Genomic DNA, 19177 nt, shown 5'->3' on the forward strand with positions numbered 1-19177 from the left:
TATCTAATCATGGACTAACTAGACTTAAAAGATTCGTCTCGTCAATTTCGACCAAACTGTGCAATTAGTTTTTATTTTCGTCTATATTTAATACTCCATGCATGCGTCTAAAGATTCGATGTGACGGGGAATGTGAAAAATTTTGCAAAATTTTCTAGGAAGTAAACAAAGCCCCAATCTACAACTTCATCTTTAACGTGACGAAACATATAAACACCAGTAGTGTATCCTTGAAGACAACCAAGCTGACTGCGTAAGTAACTATTACCAGTAGTGTATCTGGATTAGGACACTACCGATTCCCATTTTTATTTTTTTATTATTTTAACGTTTTCAAAATTACGAATTTGATAGTTACAATAAATTAAAAAAAACAGGCTAAAATCAGCAGTTTTTTTAGGACAAATTAGGTTATTTCGGTGAGTATGATGGCTAGAAACGACTGCAGTTCATAGCATTTTCACTCCGTGAATCTCACCATTACTTCCAAAATTGTTTGTGAGTATAAGTACAGGAGGCAATCAAAAATTTAGGATCAAATACTCATGCGCTGCAAGATGGTCCAGAAAGTCTATGAGATATAATAAAAAAATAAATATATATACTAGTCATGTATCGGAAGATATAATGATTTATAATTGTGTTGGGGTCAGATCCAGAGTGAGATGTCACCAGAGTGTTCAGAGAGGCAATCATATGTGCTATGTGGGGCAGACTAGATTCGACCCAACAATTTTTCTTATTTTTCGCACATAAGATTGCGCCTAAGGCCTTGTTTAGTTGGTGAAATGAAAAAATTTCGGTCACTATAGCACTTTCGTTTGTTTGTGACAAATATTATTTAATTATAGACTAACTAGGCTCAAAAAATTTATCTCGTGATTTACAGACAAACTGTATAATTAGTTTTTGTTTTTGACTATATTTAGTGCTTCATATATGTGCCGTAAGAATCAATATGACGAAGAATTTAAAAATTAGTTTTTGAGTGAACTAAGAGCAACTCCAACAGGACCCCTACTTGAGCCCCTATAGCTAAATATGGGTGCCCAGGCAAAAAACAGCACTCCAGCAGGGCCCCTAATTTGGGGTGGGCACCCAAATCTTCCCTGCAGCCCCCATTCCTGTTGGCCCAACAGCCCAGCCCCCATCCTGCGTGGTGTGGCAATTACCTCATCACACCGAACAAGCGCAGCTTCGCCCATCTCCCTCCAGCGCTAATTTTCACTACCGCGCTCCCTCCCTCCACCTCCGACCTCCACCGTTGGGCCTCGCCGCCATCCCTTCCGGTGAGAGTGGCCTCTCCTCGATGAGCGGGAGCAGCCCCAACCATGGTTATCGCGAGCGTCGAGCCTCCCGTTCTTGTGGCCATGCGGTAGCGAAATGTTTGACCCAATGACGAGTGGGTCCCACATGTCATTGTCTGTCAGTTTGGATTTGGAGACCTTCATTTAGGTGGTACTGTTGGAGTAGAAGCAAAAATTTTAAGCAATCCAAAAGTAGGGAGAGCACCCAAATGAAAAGTAGAGGCTCTGTTTTGGAAACTACTGCTGAGTTGCTCTTAACAAGGCCTAATACAAAGACCCTAACCGCACGGGAGGATGTGAGCACTTCACAACCACCACTAGTGGAGTAGTGGCCTTCCAAGTGTTGAACTAGTTTCTGTTCGACGCTACAGCGCGCAGTAGTCAGTCACACATCTCATCTGTTTCATGCTAACTAGGAGTAGGAGCTTTCAACTGAACGACGGCTAGTCTATTCTTCCCCTTCCTCGTTGATTTTAATTATTGATGATAACCTGTCCCCGTTCACAGACTCGCGACGAGATCGAGTACGAGGCATGAGTGAGGAAATCAGAAGCCTGTTTGCATCTTTACTATCGCTGCTAAGTGCTGCAAAAACCACATGCTAGTTCTCTCACTCATCAGATTGGTGGAAGTCCTAGCAACAGATAAACCAGCTCGTGATATTCCACGGTTCCGCGATCCAGTTCGTCGGTGTCGGTGTCACGGTGCCCGTGCCCCGGCGAGAGTGCGACACGCCTGGCTGCTCTTTTACCGCTGGAGGAAAAACATGGCCACACCGGGTTCAGATTGCCTTGTGCTGTGGCCGACTCCGATGCCACTGAACTGCAGCTATTTGCGGCGCCAGCGAGATGTGAGCGCCGCTTCCCCACCTCACCAAACCCCCAAGTCCCCCGAGGGTGCTGGAGCTGGAACCACGAACCACTGAGCCAGAGCACCCCGCGCGCGTGCGGTGCGGACGCGAGGGAGATGATGACATCTACGGGGTGGGCCGGCAGAATCTGGGCGCGTTTTGTCCATGGCTCACGGGCATCTGCCGATGATGATCCCCTGTATGTGGCCGGCCCTGTCCCGTGATGCGACGGGCTCCGGGGGCCCCTGTTCATCTCGGCTTTTGCTGTCAGCGAGCTAATAACACAGACAAATACACTTTGAATTTTGACTTTGTAGCATTTTCGTTTTTATTTGACAAATATTGTTCAATCATGGAGTAACCAGGCTTAAAAGTTTCGTCTCGTGATTTACATGTAAACTGTGCAATTAGTTATCTTTTTTATTTATATTTAATGTTCCATGCATGTGCCGTAAGATTCGATGTGACGAGAAATCTTATAAAGTTTTTTGGTTTTTGGGTGTAATTACCGCCGGTAATCTTCTGGTGGCACGTAGCAGTTGTGGGGGATGGATGGATGGATCTCTGCCCAAAGTGCGAGCCCAGGCGGCCGTCACCGAGTGGAAAAAGAGATCGAGATGCCATCGGCGACGTCGACCTGGCCGACGGTGGCAGCCGGGGAGTGGCGTGCGGTGCGTGCGGACCGCGGAATGCACCGTGCGCCAGTGGCATGGCAAGCAGGCAACTTGCAGCCGAGCGTGTATCGCTAGCTTCTCTGGAAACGCAATCACAAAGTTGCACGAGACGACGTCTGAGATTCTCTCAATGCTCTTTTCCGCTTATTCTAATGTAGATAGACCATACTCAGATTCTCTTGTTAGAGAAAGCCTAGGAGGACACGAACACGAGTGTCCTCAAAGTACATACGCCACGGCCCCATGGGACAAGAACTGATTTATCATCGGATCCATCTCGAAACCGAAGCACAAATCAAGATTTAGCAAACTGAATGAAAAAGATAAACAGGCATACTACTTAGCATGTTTTTTCTATGTGCAGAAATTTGTGTTGTATGCACTAACATCACGCATGAAAGTTATGCCGGAGGCATCGTTCTTATGTTTGACTAAATGAACTAACGGACAAATCATACACACAGCACATGTACGTACGGTGTACCTTGGTGTGTACTTTGCCCCGGTCTAATGGAGTTTGAGTGTTCTATATTGCTTTTTTCTTTTGAAAATGTGACAAGTGTTTTTGTCTTTGTCTGGTGTGGTAATCCGGCGATTTCAAAAACGGGTGAATGGCCCGATCAAAAAAAAAAAATAGTCCACTGATTTCGAAAGCACTGCAAAAATACTTGCAAGAACTCAAATACCAGCCTCATCTTCTCCTTGTTACTGTATTAAATAAAAGTATAATAGGCAAATTCCTCATAAAAGAACTAGTGGCAACTGGCAAGAGGATGGAATCACACGGAAACTTTCTACGGAGACCAGTGATCCCTGCGACGCCGAGGCCTTCTTTAGTTCCGAAAAGTAAAAAGATTTCGATACTGTAACACTTTCGTTTGTTTATGATAAATATTATCCAATCATACACTAACTAGGATCAAAAGATTCGTCTTATGATTTACAGCTAAACTGTGTAATTAGTTTTTGTTTTCGTCTATATTTATTGTTTCATACATGTGGCATAAGATTCGATGTGACGGAAAATCTTGAAAACTTTTTGGTTTTCATGATGAACTAAACAAGCTCCGAGAAAAAAAAACAGCCACTAGCACGGCGCCAGTGCCACTAATAGCAAAACTAACCCGCGCACTAACCTCATCTTCTCGTAAACTAATCCCCCGGAAGCGATACGCGCCAAAGCTTTCACCGCCGGCGCCGAGACGGACCCCGGGACCGGGACTTTGTTCCGTTCCGTCTCGCGCTGTCCTCTTCTCTCTCCCGAGTCTCGACCCAAAATTCTCAGCGCCCACTGGAAAGAGGAGAGATTTTTGCGGGAGGAATCCGGCTGCCGGCCTGCGGGTGGGTTATTAAAAAACAACAGCGCACTGGCCTTGGGAATTCCACGGCCTGGAATCTTCTGCCGTCTCGGCTCTTCATCCCTCCGTTCCACGGCCTGTGGTGGGTGTCCCAGTCGCCTTTGATTCCTTCCCCCGTCTTCCCCCCCTCAGATCTGCGATCCTTATCCCCCAGTTCCCCCGTCCTCTCCTCGGCCTCAGTCGGGGAGACGCAGACTCCTGTTCCAATGATTTCGTAGGTGAGGATTGAGAGAGAGTCTGGAGGCTGCCGGCTGGTTTGGTGGCTCAGCCAAGCGGGGCGGTGGTTCCACGCCGTTCTTGCCGCCTGGTGCCGCCGGAGCTTCTGTGTTGAAGCCTGTGTTCGGAGTTTCTGCGTTGAAGGCTGTGTTCTGCTCTGCTGATTGGGAAAAAAAACTGGTTTGGTGCAGATATTTGATGCCGCGTTGGTTCCAGGGACCGGGAGCTGGGTGCTTGTGTGAATTTGGCTTTCCTTTGATCCGATTGGTGCTTAATTTGAGCCTGTGGAGGTTTCTTGGGATCAGGGAGTTGGTCTCCGTCGAAGGAGATTGCTAGCTTGCAGGCTCATAGCCATTGGCGCCGAACTTGCCTGTCGTACGGTCTTTCCTGTGCCAGAGTTGAATTTGGCGGAGAAATTTGCTGCTGTGAAGCCGCTTTAAGCTATTACCTTTGCTAACCTTTCCATTCGAAGGCTTGACCTTTTGGGTTCCGGAGCTGATTGGTGATCGACGGGTCTTGGAGTGCCGGTCTATACCTGCGTTATCAACAGGACATTTCTGCAGAAGAAAAGTTGTCTCCTGTGCAGATAGCCGGATACTGCTTTGCTAGTATATTAAATTGCTTCTTGTGTTTGAACAAAGATTCTGTTCAGCCAGAAGACAGTGCTCTTCTTTATATCCTGTCCGGAGCACAATACAGTGCTCCAAATCCATATCGGCGTACTAGGAGTGGATAAGGATCTTTGCCTCTTGGCGAGTGGAGCGAAGCCATGGATGTGCCTACGCCTCCCAGCCGTACCAGCTGCAACAGTAACATCAGCAACATCGGCAGCCCCATGCAATCTTTTGATGATCCCTTTGGTGTTGCTGCCATGACGAGCTTTGATGGATACTCGGAGCTCTGCAGCCCATCAGTTGCTGATCACATATTCTCGCTGCTGAATGACCCCTCGGCTGCGCAACAGATGTTTGCCATGTGGCCATCCTTGGGATCATCTCCGCGTGCTTCTGCTGCGAGAGAAGACATGCCGTTTGACACCTATCCTGGACCTGTGGACGCGGCAGCATCACTTGCTCAAAGGATTAACTCAGCATCAGCATTGAACCCAACTGGAGTGGACATAGGGCTAAAAGACTCAGATGGGCTTATTCCAAATAATGGTTCACAGCAAGGGAGTAACATCATTCCAAGGTCCGTTGGCAACTTTCTTGCAGACAGGATGCTCATGGCGCTATCTTTGTTCAGGAAGTCATTGAGCGATGGTGTTCTTGCGCAAGTCTGGATGCCCATTGAGCACAATGGTCGTGTCGTGTTGAGTACATCCGAGCAGCCCTATTTACTTGACCAGGATCTTGCAGGTTACAGAGAAGTTTCTAGAAGTTTCTATTTTTCAGTTAAGGAGGAGCCTGGTCTGCACCTAGGGCTTCCAGGGAGGGTCTTCATATCCGGGGTGCCAGAGTGGACCTCAAGTGTTATGTATTACAGTAAGCCAGAGTATTTGAGAATGGAGCATGCTCTTCTTCATGAAATACGAGGGTCACTTGCTATGCCAGTTTATGATCCCAGCAAGGGCTCTTGTTGCGCTGTTCTAGAACTTGTCACGAACAAGGAGAAACCTGATTTTGATGCAGAGATGGACATTGTCTGCGATGCCTTGCAGGCAAGTTCTAATTTGTTTTAGACTCGGGATATTTATTTAGTGACATCAATGCTTAATGTTAAGTTGAAGTACCCATAAGTAGTCCAAGCAGCTCTGGTATTTTTTATATAACATTTACTCTTGGCTAGAGTTTTCATTTGTCAGTACTCTTATTATTTTTAACTTCATCCATCCCAAAATATATGGATATCTGGTTTTGTCCTAAGTCAAACTATTCCAAGTTTCACCAAATTGATAGAGAAGAGTATTAGCATTTACCACATCAAAGAAGTGAATATGCAAATGTATTTCGTATTGGATATAATAATGCTCATTTGATATCGTGATTTGTAAATATTGTTGTTATTTTCTATGGACTTGGTCAAACTTTGGATAGTTTGACTTAGGATAAAAGCTGAAATCCTTATATTTTGGGACGGAGCGAGTATATAAGCAATTAGTTCTGTCGAAATTTTACTTCAGTTGTATAAAAGCAATCCATATATTTGATACTTATCCCATTGCTATTCTGTAGGCTGTGAACTTGCAGACAACAACAGATCGTGGCAATCAGAAGGTGCCACTCTTCACTTCTAAAATGCTCCATGTGACATCTCTCTTGGTCTTGTACTTTTTACCTACTCATGATCAATGCATGCATTGTCTTTTCATTTGCAGGTTTACTCTGAAAATCAGAAATCTGCTTTTACCGAGATTTTGGATGTTCTAAGAGCTATTTGTCATGCACATATGCTTCCTTTGGCCCTTACGTGGGTCCCTACATCAAACAGCATCACTAATGGTTTTTGTGTTCAAAAGAATATTGGGGTTGATTCGCAACCAGGAAAAGCAGTACTTCGTATCCATGAAACGGCTTGTTATGTTAACGATGCAAAGATGCAGGGGTTTCTTCATGCATGTGCTGAACGTCATCTTGAGAAAGGGCAGGGTATTGCAGGCCGAGCCCTTAAATCCAATCTTCCATTCTTTTCGCCTGATATAAGAGAGTACAGTATCGAAGACTACCCGCTTGCACACCATGCTCGTAAATTTGGTCTGCATGCTGCTGTAGCCATCCGGCTGAGGAGTACGTACACCGGTAACGATGACTACATACTAGAATTTTTTCTCCCAGTCAACTGCAAGGGCTGTGGAGAGCAGCAGATGTTATTAAACAACCTTTCCAGCACAATGCAAAGAATATGCAAAAGCTTGCGAACAGTTTCTGAAACAGAGATTGAAAATGTTAGAGCTACTGCACCAATGTGTGAGAAGACTAATGGAAGTTGTTTACCAACTGGTAACTCTGAAAGTTCCTCACATGAGGACCAGCCAATCACAGAATCTGCATTCCAGGATCTATCTTTGGGTGACAAACAAGGAGACAGAGAACCTGACAAGGTGCTGCGCTATCATGAATATAAGTCATTCAAAATTGTCAATTGAGACATATAACTTTTTAGACACCTAGTCAGTAGTATCTAAACCACTTAGATGTCTTGTGCCATGTATTGCAGTTCTTCTCAAGATGGACTATATTCAGTTTTCATGCTAGTAGATTCTAATGTGTGCATTTTTTATTTTAAAATATGGAACTTTTGTTATTGCACCCTGTTGATGAGAAACCTTGTCATCTGCAGGCACGGAGTAGCTCAATGCGAGTTGCAGAAAAAAAACGCAGTACATCTGAAAAGAATTTTAGTCTGGATGTTCTTCGCAAATACTTCTCTGGGAGCCTTAGGGATGCTGCAATGAGCCTTGGTGGTGAGCCCTACTAGATTGTTATGAAGTCTCAGTTAAATCTAAATATTTGCTGTGATATTCACAGTATTGAAAATAATGCCATCGCTATAGCAGAATTTCTTAGGTTAGGAGATTATGAAATGTACTACTTCTGACATTTGCCCATAAACACCATTGCAGTTTGTCCAACGACTTTAAAACGAATATGCAGACAACATGGAATTTCCAGATGGCCATCTCGAAAGATAAACAAGGTCAATCGTTCATTGAAGAAGATTGAGAAGGTCATTAAATCTGTTCATGGTGTGGATAGATCTTTGCAGTACGACCCTGCTACTGGGTCGCTTGTTCCAGCAACCTCTCTTCCGGATAAGATGCCATTCTCTGCTTGTGATACATTGCCTACCTCATCTGTTGGGAAAACAGTGGAGGAAAAATCTAGCCCAAAATCAGAACAAGATTTGTCTTCACCTGATGGATGGCAAAGAGAAGCTAGCCAATTTCATGTCTCCAGTATACCAAAAAGGGATGGTGACGAAGTTCAAATGCTGGCAAACAACAACAAAGGCAGCAGAAACTATGCTTCTGGTATTGCAAGTATCACACCACATTCAAACTCTGAAGACACACAAGGTCCTCTGTGTCCCATTGTTGCTGTTAATTATTTGCATACTGGAGAACCATGCTACATCAATTCTCCGACCTCCCTCCACCCAAGCATGGATAGCATTGAAGGCCAAACAATGGGAATGAACTCGCCATTTGTACAACAAGCAGATGTCACTATGGTCGATGGTCATGACACCAAGGAGCAGACCCACCCTTCCACCTCTGGCATGACTGATTCTTCGAGCGGCAGTGCCTCAAGTCAGCCTACTTTCAAGGGGAACCCAGGACACACCCTCCTCAAAGATAGAAGCAGCCCCGCACTGACAGTGAAAGCTACCTACAATGGCGACACTGTGCGGTTCAAGTTTCTGCCAACAATGGGCTGGTACCACTTACTGGAAGAGATAGCAAAGAGGTTTAAGCTGACGACTGGAGCGTTCCAGCTCAAATACAAGGATGACGAGGACGAGTGGGTGATCCTGGCGAATGACGCTGACCTCCAGGAGTGCATGGACGTCCTGGACTCGATCAGCTCGTGCAACATGAAGCTGCAGGTGCGCGACCTCCCCTGCCTCATCAGCAGCTCAGGCAGCAGCAGCTGCTTGCAGGTGGAAGCGCATAGCTCATGACAGGACCGAAGCCTAGGTTATCGCCCATAGCCTGTTGTAGTAGGTCTAGTGTTCTGTTGTTGCCGTAGAGGATCCATGTTTATGTTCACGCGATGTCGCCTTATGGAATGTACAAATGGCGAGTGTAAAAAGAAAAAACGGGAGTGTAATACTCGCTGCATGGTTGAAACAATGCCGAGAAGGTCTTGTCATAATCTGTTGCTGGTTTCGAAAGCCATGGTAATGATCTGTTGCCATTAAGATGAAGGTTTAAGATGCAACACCAAGTTTCTGAACTTGCTGTTTTCCAAACTTTCAGTCTGGTTCATCCGGACCTGTTGGGTCTGTACTCTGTATGATTGATGGTTTGCTGGTATCCCCCGCAGTGTTACAGAACCATGTGGACGTGATGCAGTCCGGAGTCGATTTCGAGAAATCTTTTCTCCGATCTCCTGCAAGTGACAACCTGACATCCTGACATTTGGCTTTGATTGCCCGGGGGTGGAGGTTGCTTTCCAGTAATCCAGTCCAGCACAAGTCGCAGCGCCTGGGCGTGCCGCTGAAGGCGTGGAACGGCTCGTGAGTCTGGACGGGAGAGCCACTGTTTGTATTCAGATGATCAGAAGTCGTCCAACTGGGGAGAATAACAGCTCGCCCTCGCCGTCAGGGGAGAGCAAGCTGCAAGCACACGGCATCTAGTGGTATCAGGCTTATCTGCTACCAACGGCGCGGCTTTGCAGAACGTTTCCGTGGTAGGGAACGGCTGGACTGTCAAATTCACGTGAAACAGGGGAGGATTTACTACTGTGTGTGAAGGTGGTTTAATCGTGGTGGAGAAGAACTCGACTGATCGAGGAGCTGGAGTGGCTTACAGTCACAGCGCAGTTTGGGTCACTTGTGCACGATATTTTGAGAGTGATTGGACTTTCAAAACACAATGTGTGACTACGCATGGCTCTCCTTACGTGCAGCTTTGTACTTTCTCCATCCAAATTATAAGTCATTCCAAGATGGAGTGTCAAAGTATTTCAAATTTGATCAAATTTATATAATAAAATAATAACATTTATAATACCAACTAAGTATCATTAGGTTCTTCATTGATTATATTTTCATAGTATATCTACTTGATCTAATAAATCTTTATAATTTTTTTTATAATTTTGATCAAACTTGAAATGCCTTGACTCTCCAAGATTTTTGAAATGCCTTATAAGTTGAGATGGAGTATACTATATACTCTAATATCTCCTTTTTCAGCACATATCTCAAAATAATGATACAAAGCCTCTCTCTAAAACCACACAACGTGTGTGCGTGTAAATGTTGGGGGCGGAAACTGATTACATAATAGAGCCAGTTCTACTTGTCATTTAGGTTACCAATTTTCTTCTCAGAGCGCTCTTTGCACGACAGGGGAATGACTGAGCGTCGTCTAGTCTAGTAAACCAAGCACGATGTCGAATTTATTTACCAACAAAAAATAAATAAAAAGCTGGAAACAGGACCGGTTAGCCTAGGGGACGGTAGTGGTTGCTGGGCCTTTAGTTCGCAAATGGCCCACTATAAGCGCTTGGGCCGACGAAATCAGAAAAACCAACAAGCAACGGTACCCCACAGCCACAGGCAGCTGAGAATCGCTGGACCGGGAGTCCAGAACACGTCATCACAGTCGAACCGCGGCTAGTGTCTTCTTCGCTGTCCCCTTCCACGCATGCCGCTTGGCAGACAGCCCTGAGCCCTCTCTACCCGAGCGCTTCGCCTACCAGTACGGCCGCCGGTATCGCGAGGCGGCGCGAGAGATAGCGAGCTCGATCGATTGCTCGGACCGACCAGCTGCCTGCCTGCCTGCCCCATGTCCGTGCGCCGGTACCGCCAGTCTGCGAGGACCAGCAGCCAGGACCCAATGATCCGGCAGGCCGGCTCGGTTCCGTCCGGCCGGACAAAGCGGTCGCCTCGCTTTGGCACTGCATGGCAGGCCATGGCGACGATCTTTTGACCGACCGATGCCAACGCCATGCTAAAGCGGTGGCGGTCTCTTCTCTGTGCAAGATCTCACGGGTTCTGAGCAGAGTCGGACGGCGGCGAGCAGCGGCCGTCACGCGCCATTTGGCAGTTTGGAATCAGGGACCTGGCGCACGTACCGGCGCTCTCCTGGTTTCCTGGACAAGGAGGAGCGCAAAGCCGCAGAGTATGCATTTGCATATGCTTAATGCTTGAAAACTGAATCAGAATTCATTTGCAGGGCCTGAACTGAAAGTACTGAACACTTCTTGCCGCCATTGCATTTTATCCCAGAGCTCCAGCCTCCAGATAATCAGCATTACCTGCCTGATAGCTGCCCTGTAACCCAATTTTAGTCTCTGTACCCTGCTCTCGAGCACCCGTTCACTTGCAGAAGCAATTACCTCTAGACCATGGCGACTTCAAAAATGCGTGGAATCGGAACCAGATGAGCTCCGATCTCCATCGGAACTAAAGACCAGCCAAATCCAACTGCCGCGCTGTCAGTCAGTCCGTCCAGCCTGCAGAGAATATCACCGGATGATGGCCGGGCCCTCCTCACCGGTGGTCCATTGGTTCCATCGGCACCAAGGATAGATCGGCCGGCCGGCGGCATCCATCGATTCCACGCTGTGTGCCGCCTGCTTTCGCGACATGCTTAGAGCGAGCCTGCATGGTTAGCGTGACAGTGCAGCGCGCGGCCGGCAGGCAGGGTCGTCTAAAGCTAAAGCCCATACGCATGATGATCCTTTCTTTACTCTCGCTAGCAGCGGCCTAAATAAAGCGCTCGCGGCAGGCATCAAGCGTCCGAGCGAGCCATCATGGCTCCTTTCTCCTCCTCTGCTGCCTTTCCCTGCCGGCCGGCCCCCGTTTTTACACCTCCCAATCGATCCACCATGGCTACTCTGGCTAATAGTGGCTATCATCATGAGTGGTTCTGCTGCCCACCGGCGATTATCAAATTTCAAGTATGTTCTGCACGCATGCATGTAGCTTAATTAACTGGCACTAATTGTTTTGATTCTAATAGCCTCACCGGACCTACAAAAAACACTCTCAAGACATGTACACGTACGTGTGCCCAATGTGTAGCTACAAACATTTCTTTTATATAGAATTGAGATTAATAATCAGAACGAAATAGATAGATTGGAGCATAGTAGTGTTAGGGGAAAAAAGAGGAAATGAAAGCGAATCATTGACGGTGGTTTCAATCTTTGTTGCCTTGTGGCTGAAGATTTTTTCCGAAAGATCCCTTTTGGCTGAAGATGAGAGCAAGAGCTGGACACGTCTTTGGAGCCAAGCATGGCTTGAGTTCCAACAGCTTATATAAACTAATTTAGGAATGGTTGGAAGCAGGTTAGTTCAAAGCTTAATTAGATTAGTTATTCTCTTCCTCAGCATTTGCTAGCCACGCATATGCATGTCGTACATATGAACCTACTCGAAGCAGCATAGGGCGTGTTTTGTATTCCCTTCCTGTTCCCCTCGTACATCACCAACCATAGACATGATATCTTCTTATATAAATCAAAATCGCCAACCTTTATCTCTTGAAATAATCAGCTTGGTTATAAGAGTAGTCAATAGAGTCTAAACCCATAGAGTGTGCGCCTATCTTTCTCTGTAGTTGAATATTGCAAAAACCACCTATGTCACCCCGATTTAATTTTATATTACACCCCATAAGATATTTCAGACAAGTGAGCATGCAAACACAAGGTTGAAATGTGCCCTTATGGTTCGATTTGTGATGAGTCATTTTCAACGTGATCCATGGCATGAGTTAGGTCATGCAACATGTCTCTTGACTTGTGATGCGCATGTGTGGAGCCTGAAGGCGGTGGTCGACGGTGAGAGGAAGGTCAAGTAGACACGTGCCGTGCCGATGGATTCGGAGCGGTGAAGGGCGAACGTGAGGCTTAGACCGAGGGATTAGGAGGCCGGGTGACCAGCCACGGTGGCTGACATCTGGGACATCGACAAGCGCAAGTGTACATGAGAGTGACCGTATTGACCGAGTCAAGACGGTGGACATGCGAGTCGAGCAAGGCTCAGGAAGACTTGGTGGATCGACCGGTCGAGGATGGCGGTGACATGTGTCGAGTGTCGGGGACGTGTATGGAGTACGCTACTCGCGACTGGTTTGATGGTTTGGGCCTCAAAACCATCGGTGGCGGGTTTCACGGGTTTGGGCCTCAAAACCTGGGTGGTGGTTACGAGGAGGAATGAACGACACGTGGCGGCATCGAGGAGTTCACGTCTAGGTGAAGCTATCTCATGAAGGGTACGGTGGTTGTCAAATGAAGATTACTTAGGGTTGGACCATTACGCCCTCGGGTTAGGTGGTTCAACTCAAAATATCTAGGGACAAAACTGAGAATGTGTAATAGTCCTGTTTAATTGGATGCGGGAGCCCCCATCTCCCTCACCTCTCCCATTTTACATTTTGTGTCACCTCTTTAGGTTTTCCCTCCCCTTGAGTTCTTGAGTGAGAGAAAGGTCCACAAATCCGCAAAATTATGTAAGCACTCAGATTTTTCTTAGGAAAGGAGGTCCAGAATCCTACTTGTGTCCTACGGGATTCGACAACAAATCTCATTCATCAATTGTGTTCAAGTTCTTCGCGTTCTTGCCCTCTCCCTTCTCGTTCTAGCCTCGATCTGCTGTTTTGAGACTATTTTGATTCATTCTTTTTGCGTTGGCTTGAGCTATGACGTGAGTTGAGCCTTTCCATCGAAGGAACTCAACCAATTTCTCACGAGCTCGCAGATCGGGTTGATTCGTGGCTAGGGTTTAAGAAACCCCTTTTTCTCTTCCCATTCGATTTCCCATGGTTTGACTTCAAATTCGGCGATGACCTCTTAGAGGTATCTCTCCTACTGCCTTGTGAACATGCTTAAAAAGTTTGGTTGCAGTTGGTGTTGATTTGGTCTCAAATCAGGAGGATCGAAGGAGAAGGCAATTTGAAATCGCCAGATTTCTGCTCTCTGAGCGATTCACGGATAGTCTGGGCCTGACCCGCGGACAATCCGCCAATTAGGGTTTGATAGGAGTAGAAGCTGTTCTTTCAGTGTGTTTTATGGTTTTTGAACTATGGACAATCCGGTGCCAGGTCACATAGTCCTTTGTTCACTGTGAATCAGTGTCCAGAACTTGGTTCACTCGGCGTGTTTTCTGTTTTTTAACCGGCGGACAGTCTTACAAGTTCTAGTTTTTTGCCGTTTCTTTGAGGTTTGTTTCTATCGGTGCTCGAATACTTTTGGGTGTGCCTAAGACTCATGTGTATCTCACGTCTTTGGTGAGTGGTTGTTTTGGGTTGTTTGTGAGCCAATGGCTAAAACTTTTGAAAGAAATTTGAGGCTCCCATTCATCTCATCCTCTGGTCGTCGTTTCAGGTCCTTCAGAGCAGGCTCCGAGTAGCGAGTACTAAAATATTTAAAGAATTCTAGATAGGAATGACTAGAGCTATGTGACTATGTCAAACAAACAATCATGTTTTCTTTTGTAAATTTTCAAAGATTTTTTGGGTCCTTTTGGCAATTACAGGCCAGGATCGTCTGGTTACCCTTTGTTATGTGAACGCTAATTCTAAGGTAGTACCACAACATAAGAATATGATGACATTAAAATGTCTTAGATCCTAGGAGTATTTAGTTTCATTAATGCTACCAAATGCATTGCATGTCCTGTTGCAGAAGGCTATGTGCGTGGAAAGCTAGAGAGTATCAAACAATGCAAGGACTAGAAATTTATCCCTTGAAGATGCACGCTACAGTAACAGCATCAAAGGTGTAGCCCGTGGTACTACGTACCTGATCGATGGACACGGGAGAATATAAAATATCGCTTGCGAGCCCTAACTACCTCCAATATCAATAGAGTGCAGTGGTAGGCCTAGGCCTGTACTTTTATGGTGGCTCATATCATGCACCAAGCAAAAAAGCGCTGCATAGCTTTATAGCCAGCCATTGGGATTTAAGTTTAGGTTTATTTAGCTTCATTGGTTGATGAGACTCTTGAAAGGAATCATGGCTGAAGAAGAAGAAAAAAAAGCATGTGCATCAGTACATGCTAACATGCATCAACGAGAAGGAGGGTAGCGAAAAGCACTGCAGAAAGCTTGTTGCGATGGATGGATATCATTTTTTTTAGGAATTCTCATGCATGGGCATCTTTTGATGTGATGCAGGAATTCTGCAATATAGATCAGTCTCTCCTGAAATCATGGACATTCAACAATATATTATAGTATAGCCCTGTGGACTGTGGTACTAGTACATGTTGCTAATGGAGGTGAATTCTAAAATTAAAGTAGGTCTCCTGTGTGGAAATAAGTCGATAATTAACGGAAAAGGTAGACGACGATGTTTCTTCATGTGCATTAATTATGTTTTGGGATAAGCAATATTCAAAATGACATACTCCCACGCTGCCACGCACTTCCGTCCTTCTAAAACAAATCCTAAACACCCACTGCTACGAGAAATTAGGGCTGCAAATATCGAGAGTAAACAGTAGCGGATTTATAGCAACTCGAAGGGTTTATATAATTTCAACCTCAATACTCCAACGAACTCTCCAAATTTTTATTCTCTAGACTCAAATAGTTTATCATACTTTTTTATATGAAAAAATTCATAAGTATACTACCATACACTATATTTAGAGAGCCATCAGCCTATTAAAAATGGAGAGCGAGAAGGATGATTTTGGAGAGTGGAAAAAAGTGGTTTAGAGAGTCTATTGGAACATATATATATATATTTTCTGTTTGCTTTCTAAATTTCTTCATAACGAACCATGCAGAGAGCCTCTTGAGATTTTTTTTTTTGAGGAACCGCCTCTTGAGATATTGGGCTTGCTGCTTGTCTTTCTCATGATTCTCTTCTTCTTCCTTTACTTTTCTTTTTCATTCTCTTCTTCGTCCATGTATCAATATTGTTTGTGGGGGTTTTTGGTGGCCTCAATTGTCCGTCCCTAAAATTGATAATTGATATTGTTATGTAATTTCCAACTACTTGTAAATTTAAAAGTTCAAGCGTTATTAGTCTCCCTAGTACAAAACAAGATGAATACAGAAGATCAGACATTGGAAGTCCTTAAAAACTCCCACGTGCTGTATAGTCGTATACAGAAGTTTCCGCAATTTTACGTCTTCAATGTGACTATGCAATGCAATGATGAGTGAGAAGACTGCAAGTCTGCAATTGTGTCCTCTTGCTATCGCCTTCTACAGTTTTAATGTTACACCCATCTACAGTTCTACTGTCATGTTACACCCATCCAGCGTTATACACTGCCAACACATGAAACATCTATCAGCAGTATATGCAGCAGCACGTACTCGCCGCGGCAGTACTTGGTGCTCTCTCTTTGATGCTCGCATGATTCAGCTTTCGAAGGGTCCCAAAAAAGCCTTCCTTGTTGGGTCATGCACGCAGCCTTATTCCCGCTTTGACACCCTGCGTTCATAGACAGCAACATGACCAAACTGCCCTCCTCCTATCCAGGCTCCACACGCTCCAGAGGCCGGACTCCCCCTCCTTTAACTAACTCCCCAGTGCCCCATGCCGGTGGAAGCTCCGCTCCGCACTCACTCCACTTCTTCCCCACGAGAGAGAGAGAATCAGGAATGTAGCAACATCTTGATGTGACCTCACCTTTCCTCTCCTCTCAGTCCGATCCTGACTCCTGTCTCTCGATCGACGCCACTTGGTCCGCGCCAGCCCAGAGATGTTTCTCCACTCCCTGTTGATGCAAAAAATGGCGAAGAACACGCAGCAGCCAAGGTACATTCCCCCTGTTCATGCATGCCGTTGCCATGGGCTCGTCGTCGTCACCACCGCTCGTGAGGAATTTCGTATCGACTGACGTGACAGATGCGTTGCCGTGCGTGCAGAAAAGATGGCAGCGGCGCGAGATCAGGCGGTGGTCTGTCGTCGTCGTCCAAGAAGTCCCGGTGGTACCAGCGCGCGGTGGAGGTGCTCCTCCTCATCTGGAAGCAGCCGCCGCCGCCGCCGACGAAGGCCGCGGCGGCGTCGGGGGTGACGACGACGGCCAAGGGCGCGGCGGCGGGGCCCGGGAAGCTGCGCAAGTCCTCGTCGCTGAACGTGGCGGCGTCGTTCACGCGGGTGTGCCTGTGCGCGCCCATCTCCTCGTACAACAGCGAGTCGCTCTACTGCTTCCAGGCCGACGCGGCGCCGCGCCGGAGCTACAGCTACCCGCGCGCGTCGTCGGCGTCGGCGTCCGGCGGGTGCGGCGCCGGCGTGAGCCCGCTGGTGGCGCCGCCGCCAGGCGCGGCCGACCTGCAGCACGGCGCGGGACGGGGCAGGCCACTGGCCGCGATCAAAGGCCGCGTGTTCCGCGGCAAGTCGCTGACGGACGACATCCTGATGCGGCGGTTCGTGGTGGACGAGGAGGCCACGCGGCGGCGCAACGAGATGGAGGTGATCCGGCGGCGCCACGCCGCGGCGTCCAAGCGCCGGCGCCTGGGACCCAGCCCGCTCCGCCGGATGGCGCTGGCGGAGTCGGAGTCCGAGGCCGAAACCGAGGAGGAGGAGGCACCACCGGAAGCGCCGCCGGCCGCGGCAGCCCCTGCAGCAGCCGCAGCAGCAGCAGCTGGAACCGGGAGGCTGGGAACGGACAATCGCGTGGCAGCTGCAGTAGCGTAGGCGCGTAGCATGGCGGAGCTTGGCTTTTCCCTGTCCTGTGTGCTTTCGATCGGCTCGCCCTCGCCGTCGCCTCTCTGTGTTTTTCCTCTGTCGTTTTCCTCTTCTGCCTGTCCTGCGCTGCGAGAAGAAGGAGAATCTGGAGCAACCTACGCTACGCACAGTTTTAAACAGAATAATGTCTCTGGCAACTGGCAAGCGCAGCTAGCGTCGGATGCCGACGACGCGCCTCCCCCCCCTGTGCGCCTGTGATCGCCACCACGTCCGCTTCTGGTTCGTTTCGTTCGCGGGCGACCGGTTGCGGGCGCTGGAGGCTGCGGTTGATCCGTCCGCCGACGGCGACGGCGACGGGGGTTTCGGTGCCGTATCGCCGTGCGGCACCAAACGATCGGCGGAGTAATAAATGAGCGGGCAGCTTGGCAGCAACCGGCGCAACGGCTAGCCGCGATCGGGCGCGAGGGGACCAGCGCCTCACGCAGACGGGCCCCGCAAGCCAGTGAGGGGGGATCCGGGGCCTTCTAGTGGCCTTGGCGGTTGTAAATGCGCGACGCGGTCGGTGTGGCCGAGACGATCCGTTTGGGTACGGTACGGTACAGTACAGTACGGGTACGGCAGGTGGAGTAGACGAGGACGAGCAGTGCGTGCGTGTACGCACTGCACAGTTAATAAGGAGCAAACGGTCGATCCAAATCAACAACGAACGTCGCTTTGCCGGTGGCGCGTCACGTTATTCCTCTCGCGGGTATGAGAGGAGGCCGGGGGGGTTCACGCCTTCACGGGCCCGGCCGGCCGCGACTCGCGACGATTCGTTCCTCGGCTTCTGTACGTCCGGCCGCCGCCCACGACAAGTCAAAAGAGCGTCGGCTGCTGCTGCTGCTGTCGTCGTCTCGTGCAGTCGTGGCGTGTTACTACTGTGTTATTAGCAGGGAACCGGGGTGTGCCAGCCATAATATGGCGCGCGTAGCGCGTGTTTTCGTCACTCCGCTGCATGTGACATCCCGTCACGCACCAACGCTGAACGCATGTTGGGCAAATGGCGGCACGGTGTGTTGGTTGGTGTATGCGGCGCTGCGTCTCACGCAAAGCGCGCATCTGCACGGCGCGCACACGCGCCCGCACGGCACGGCGACGCAACCAGCGTATCGAACGCAAGCTACATCGTCATGTACAGTATACACCTCCGGTGCTTATCTCGTCCATGCCAGGTTTAGAGGTCCTGGCTGTATTCTGCAGTGGCGGAGATCAGGAACAGCGCCACCACTGTAGCGCGTCCGGCAACAAAGAGCCAGGACTCGAAGGATGTAGTACAGGGTTGGTTCTTATAACGATATGTACCAAGCATCAGTGTACGGAGAAGAATATCGCGTTCGCGTGCACACTGCGGGGCCGCCGTCCGCACTGCACGCCAGTATTTGGAGCAGTCCAAACGCTCGTCTTCCGGACCGGACGTACATAGACGGCGACGGCCAAACGCTCGCTGATGGTGCTTCTAGTGCAC

At 48.1% G+C, this 19177-nt stretch overlaps 2 protein-coding genes across 3 annotated transcripts; both read left to right on the forward strand.

Moving 5' to 3' along the window:
* On the forward strand, window positions 4029–9300 carry LOC8060198 (protein NLP2). Its single transcript, XM_002446686.2, has 5 exons — window positions 4029–6065; window positions 6580–6621; window positions 6723–7445; window positions 7685–7808; window positions 7968–9300. Exons 1-5 carry the CDS (start codon window positions 5175–5177, stop codon window positions 9023–9025), a joined length of 2838 nt encoding a protein of 945 aa, XP_002446731.2. The 5' UTR covers window positions 4029–5174; the 3' UTR covers window positions 9026–9300.
* Window positions 16218–17870, forward strand: LOC8075876. Of its 2 annotated transcripts, none has more exons than XM_021463484.1 (2): window positions 16218–16800; window positions 16891–17870. In XM_021463484.1, exon 2 carries the CDS (start codon window positions 16891–16893, stop codon window positions 17680–17682), a length of 792 nt encoding a protein of 263 aa, XP_021319159.1. In that variant the 5' UTR covers window positions 16218–16800; the 3' UTR covers window positions 17683–17870. The 2 variants fall into 2 exon arrangements, with proteins under 2 accessions (XP_021319159.1, XP_002446732.1); XM_002446687.2 differs by having other exon boundaries at window positions 16267–16800; window positions 16911–17870.

The sequence above is a fragment of the Sorghum bicolor genome, chromosome 6 (genome assembly GCF_000003195.3).
Source record: "Sorghum bicolor cultivar BTx623 chromosome 6, Sorghum_bicolor_NCBIv3, whole genome shotgun sequence".
In the NCBI taxonomy this organism is placed as follows: domain Eukaryota; kingdom Viridiplantae; phylum Streptophyta; class Magnoliopsida; order Poales; family Poaceae; genus Sorghum; species Sorghum bicolor.

Coding starts and splice junctions, on each gene's coding strand:
- LOC8075876 (XM_002446687.2), top strand. CDS start 16,745: ATGTTTCTCCACTCCCTGTTGATGCAAAAAATGGCGAAGAACACGCAG. Junction 16,801..16,910: donor AAGAACACGCAGCAGCCAAG/GTACATTCCCCC, acceptor CCGTGCGTGCAG/AAAAGATGGCAGCGGCGCGA.
- LOC8060198 (XM_002446686.2), top strand. CDS start 5,175: ATGGATGTGCCTACGCCTCCCAGCCGTACCAGCTGCAACAGTAACATC. Junction 6,622..6,722: donor CAGATCGTGGCAATCAGAAG/GTGCCACTCTTC, acceptor TTTCATTTGCAG/GTTTACTCTGAAAATCAGAA. Junction 7,446..7,684: donor GAGACAGAGAACCTGACAAG/GTGCTGCGCTAT, acceptor TGTCATCTGCAG/GCACGGAGTAGCTCAATGCG.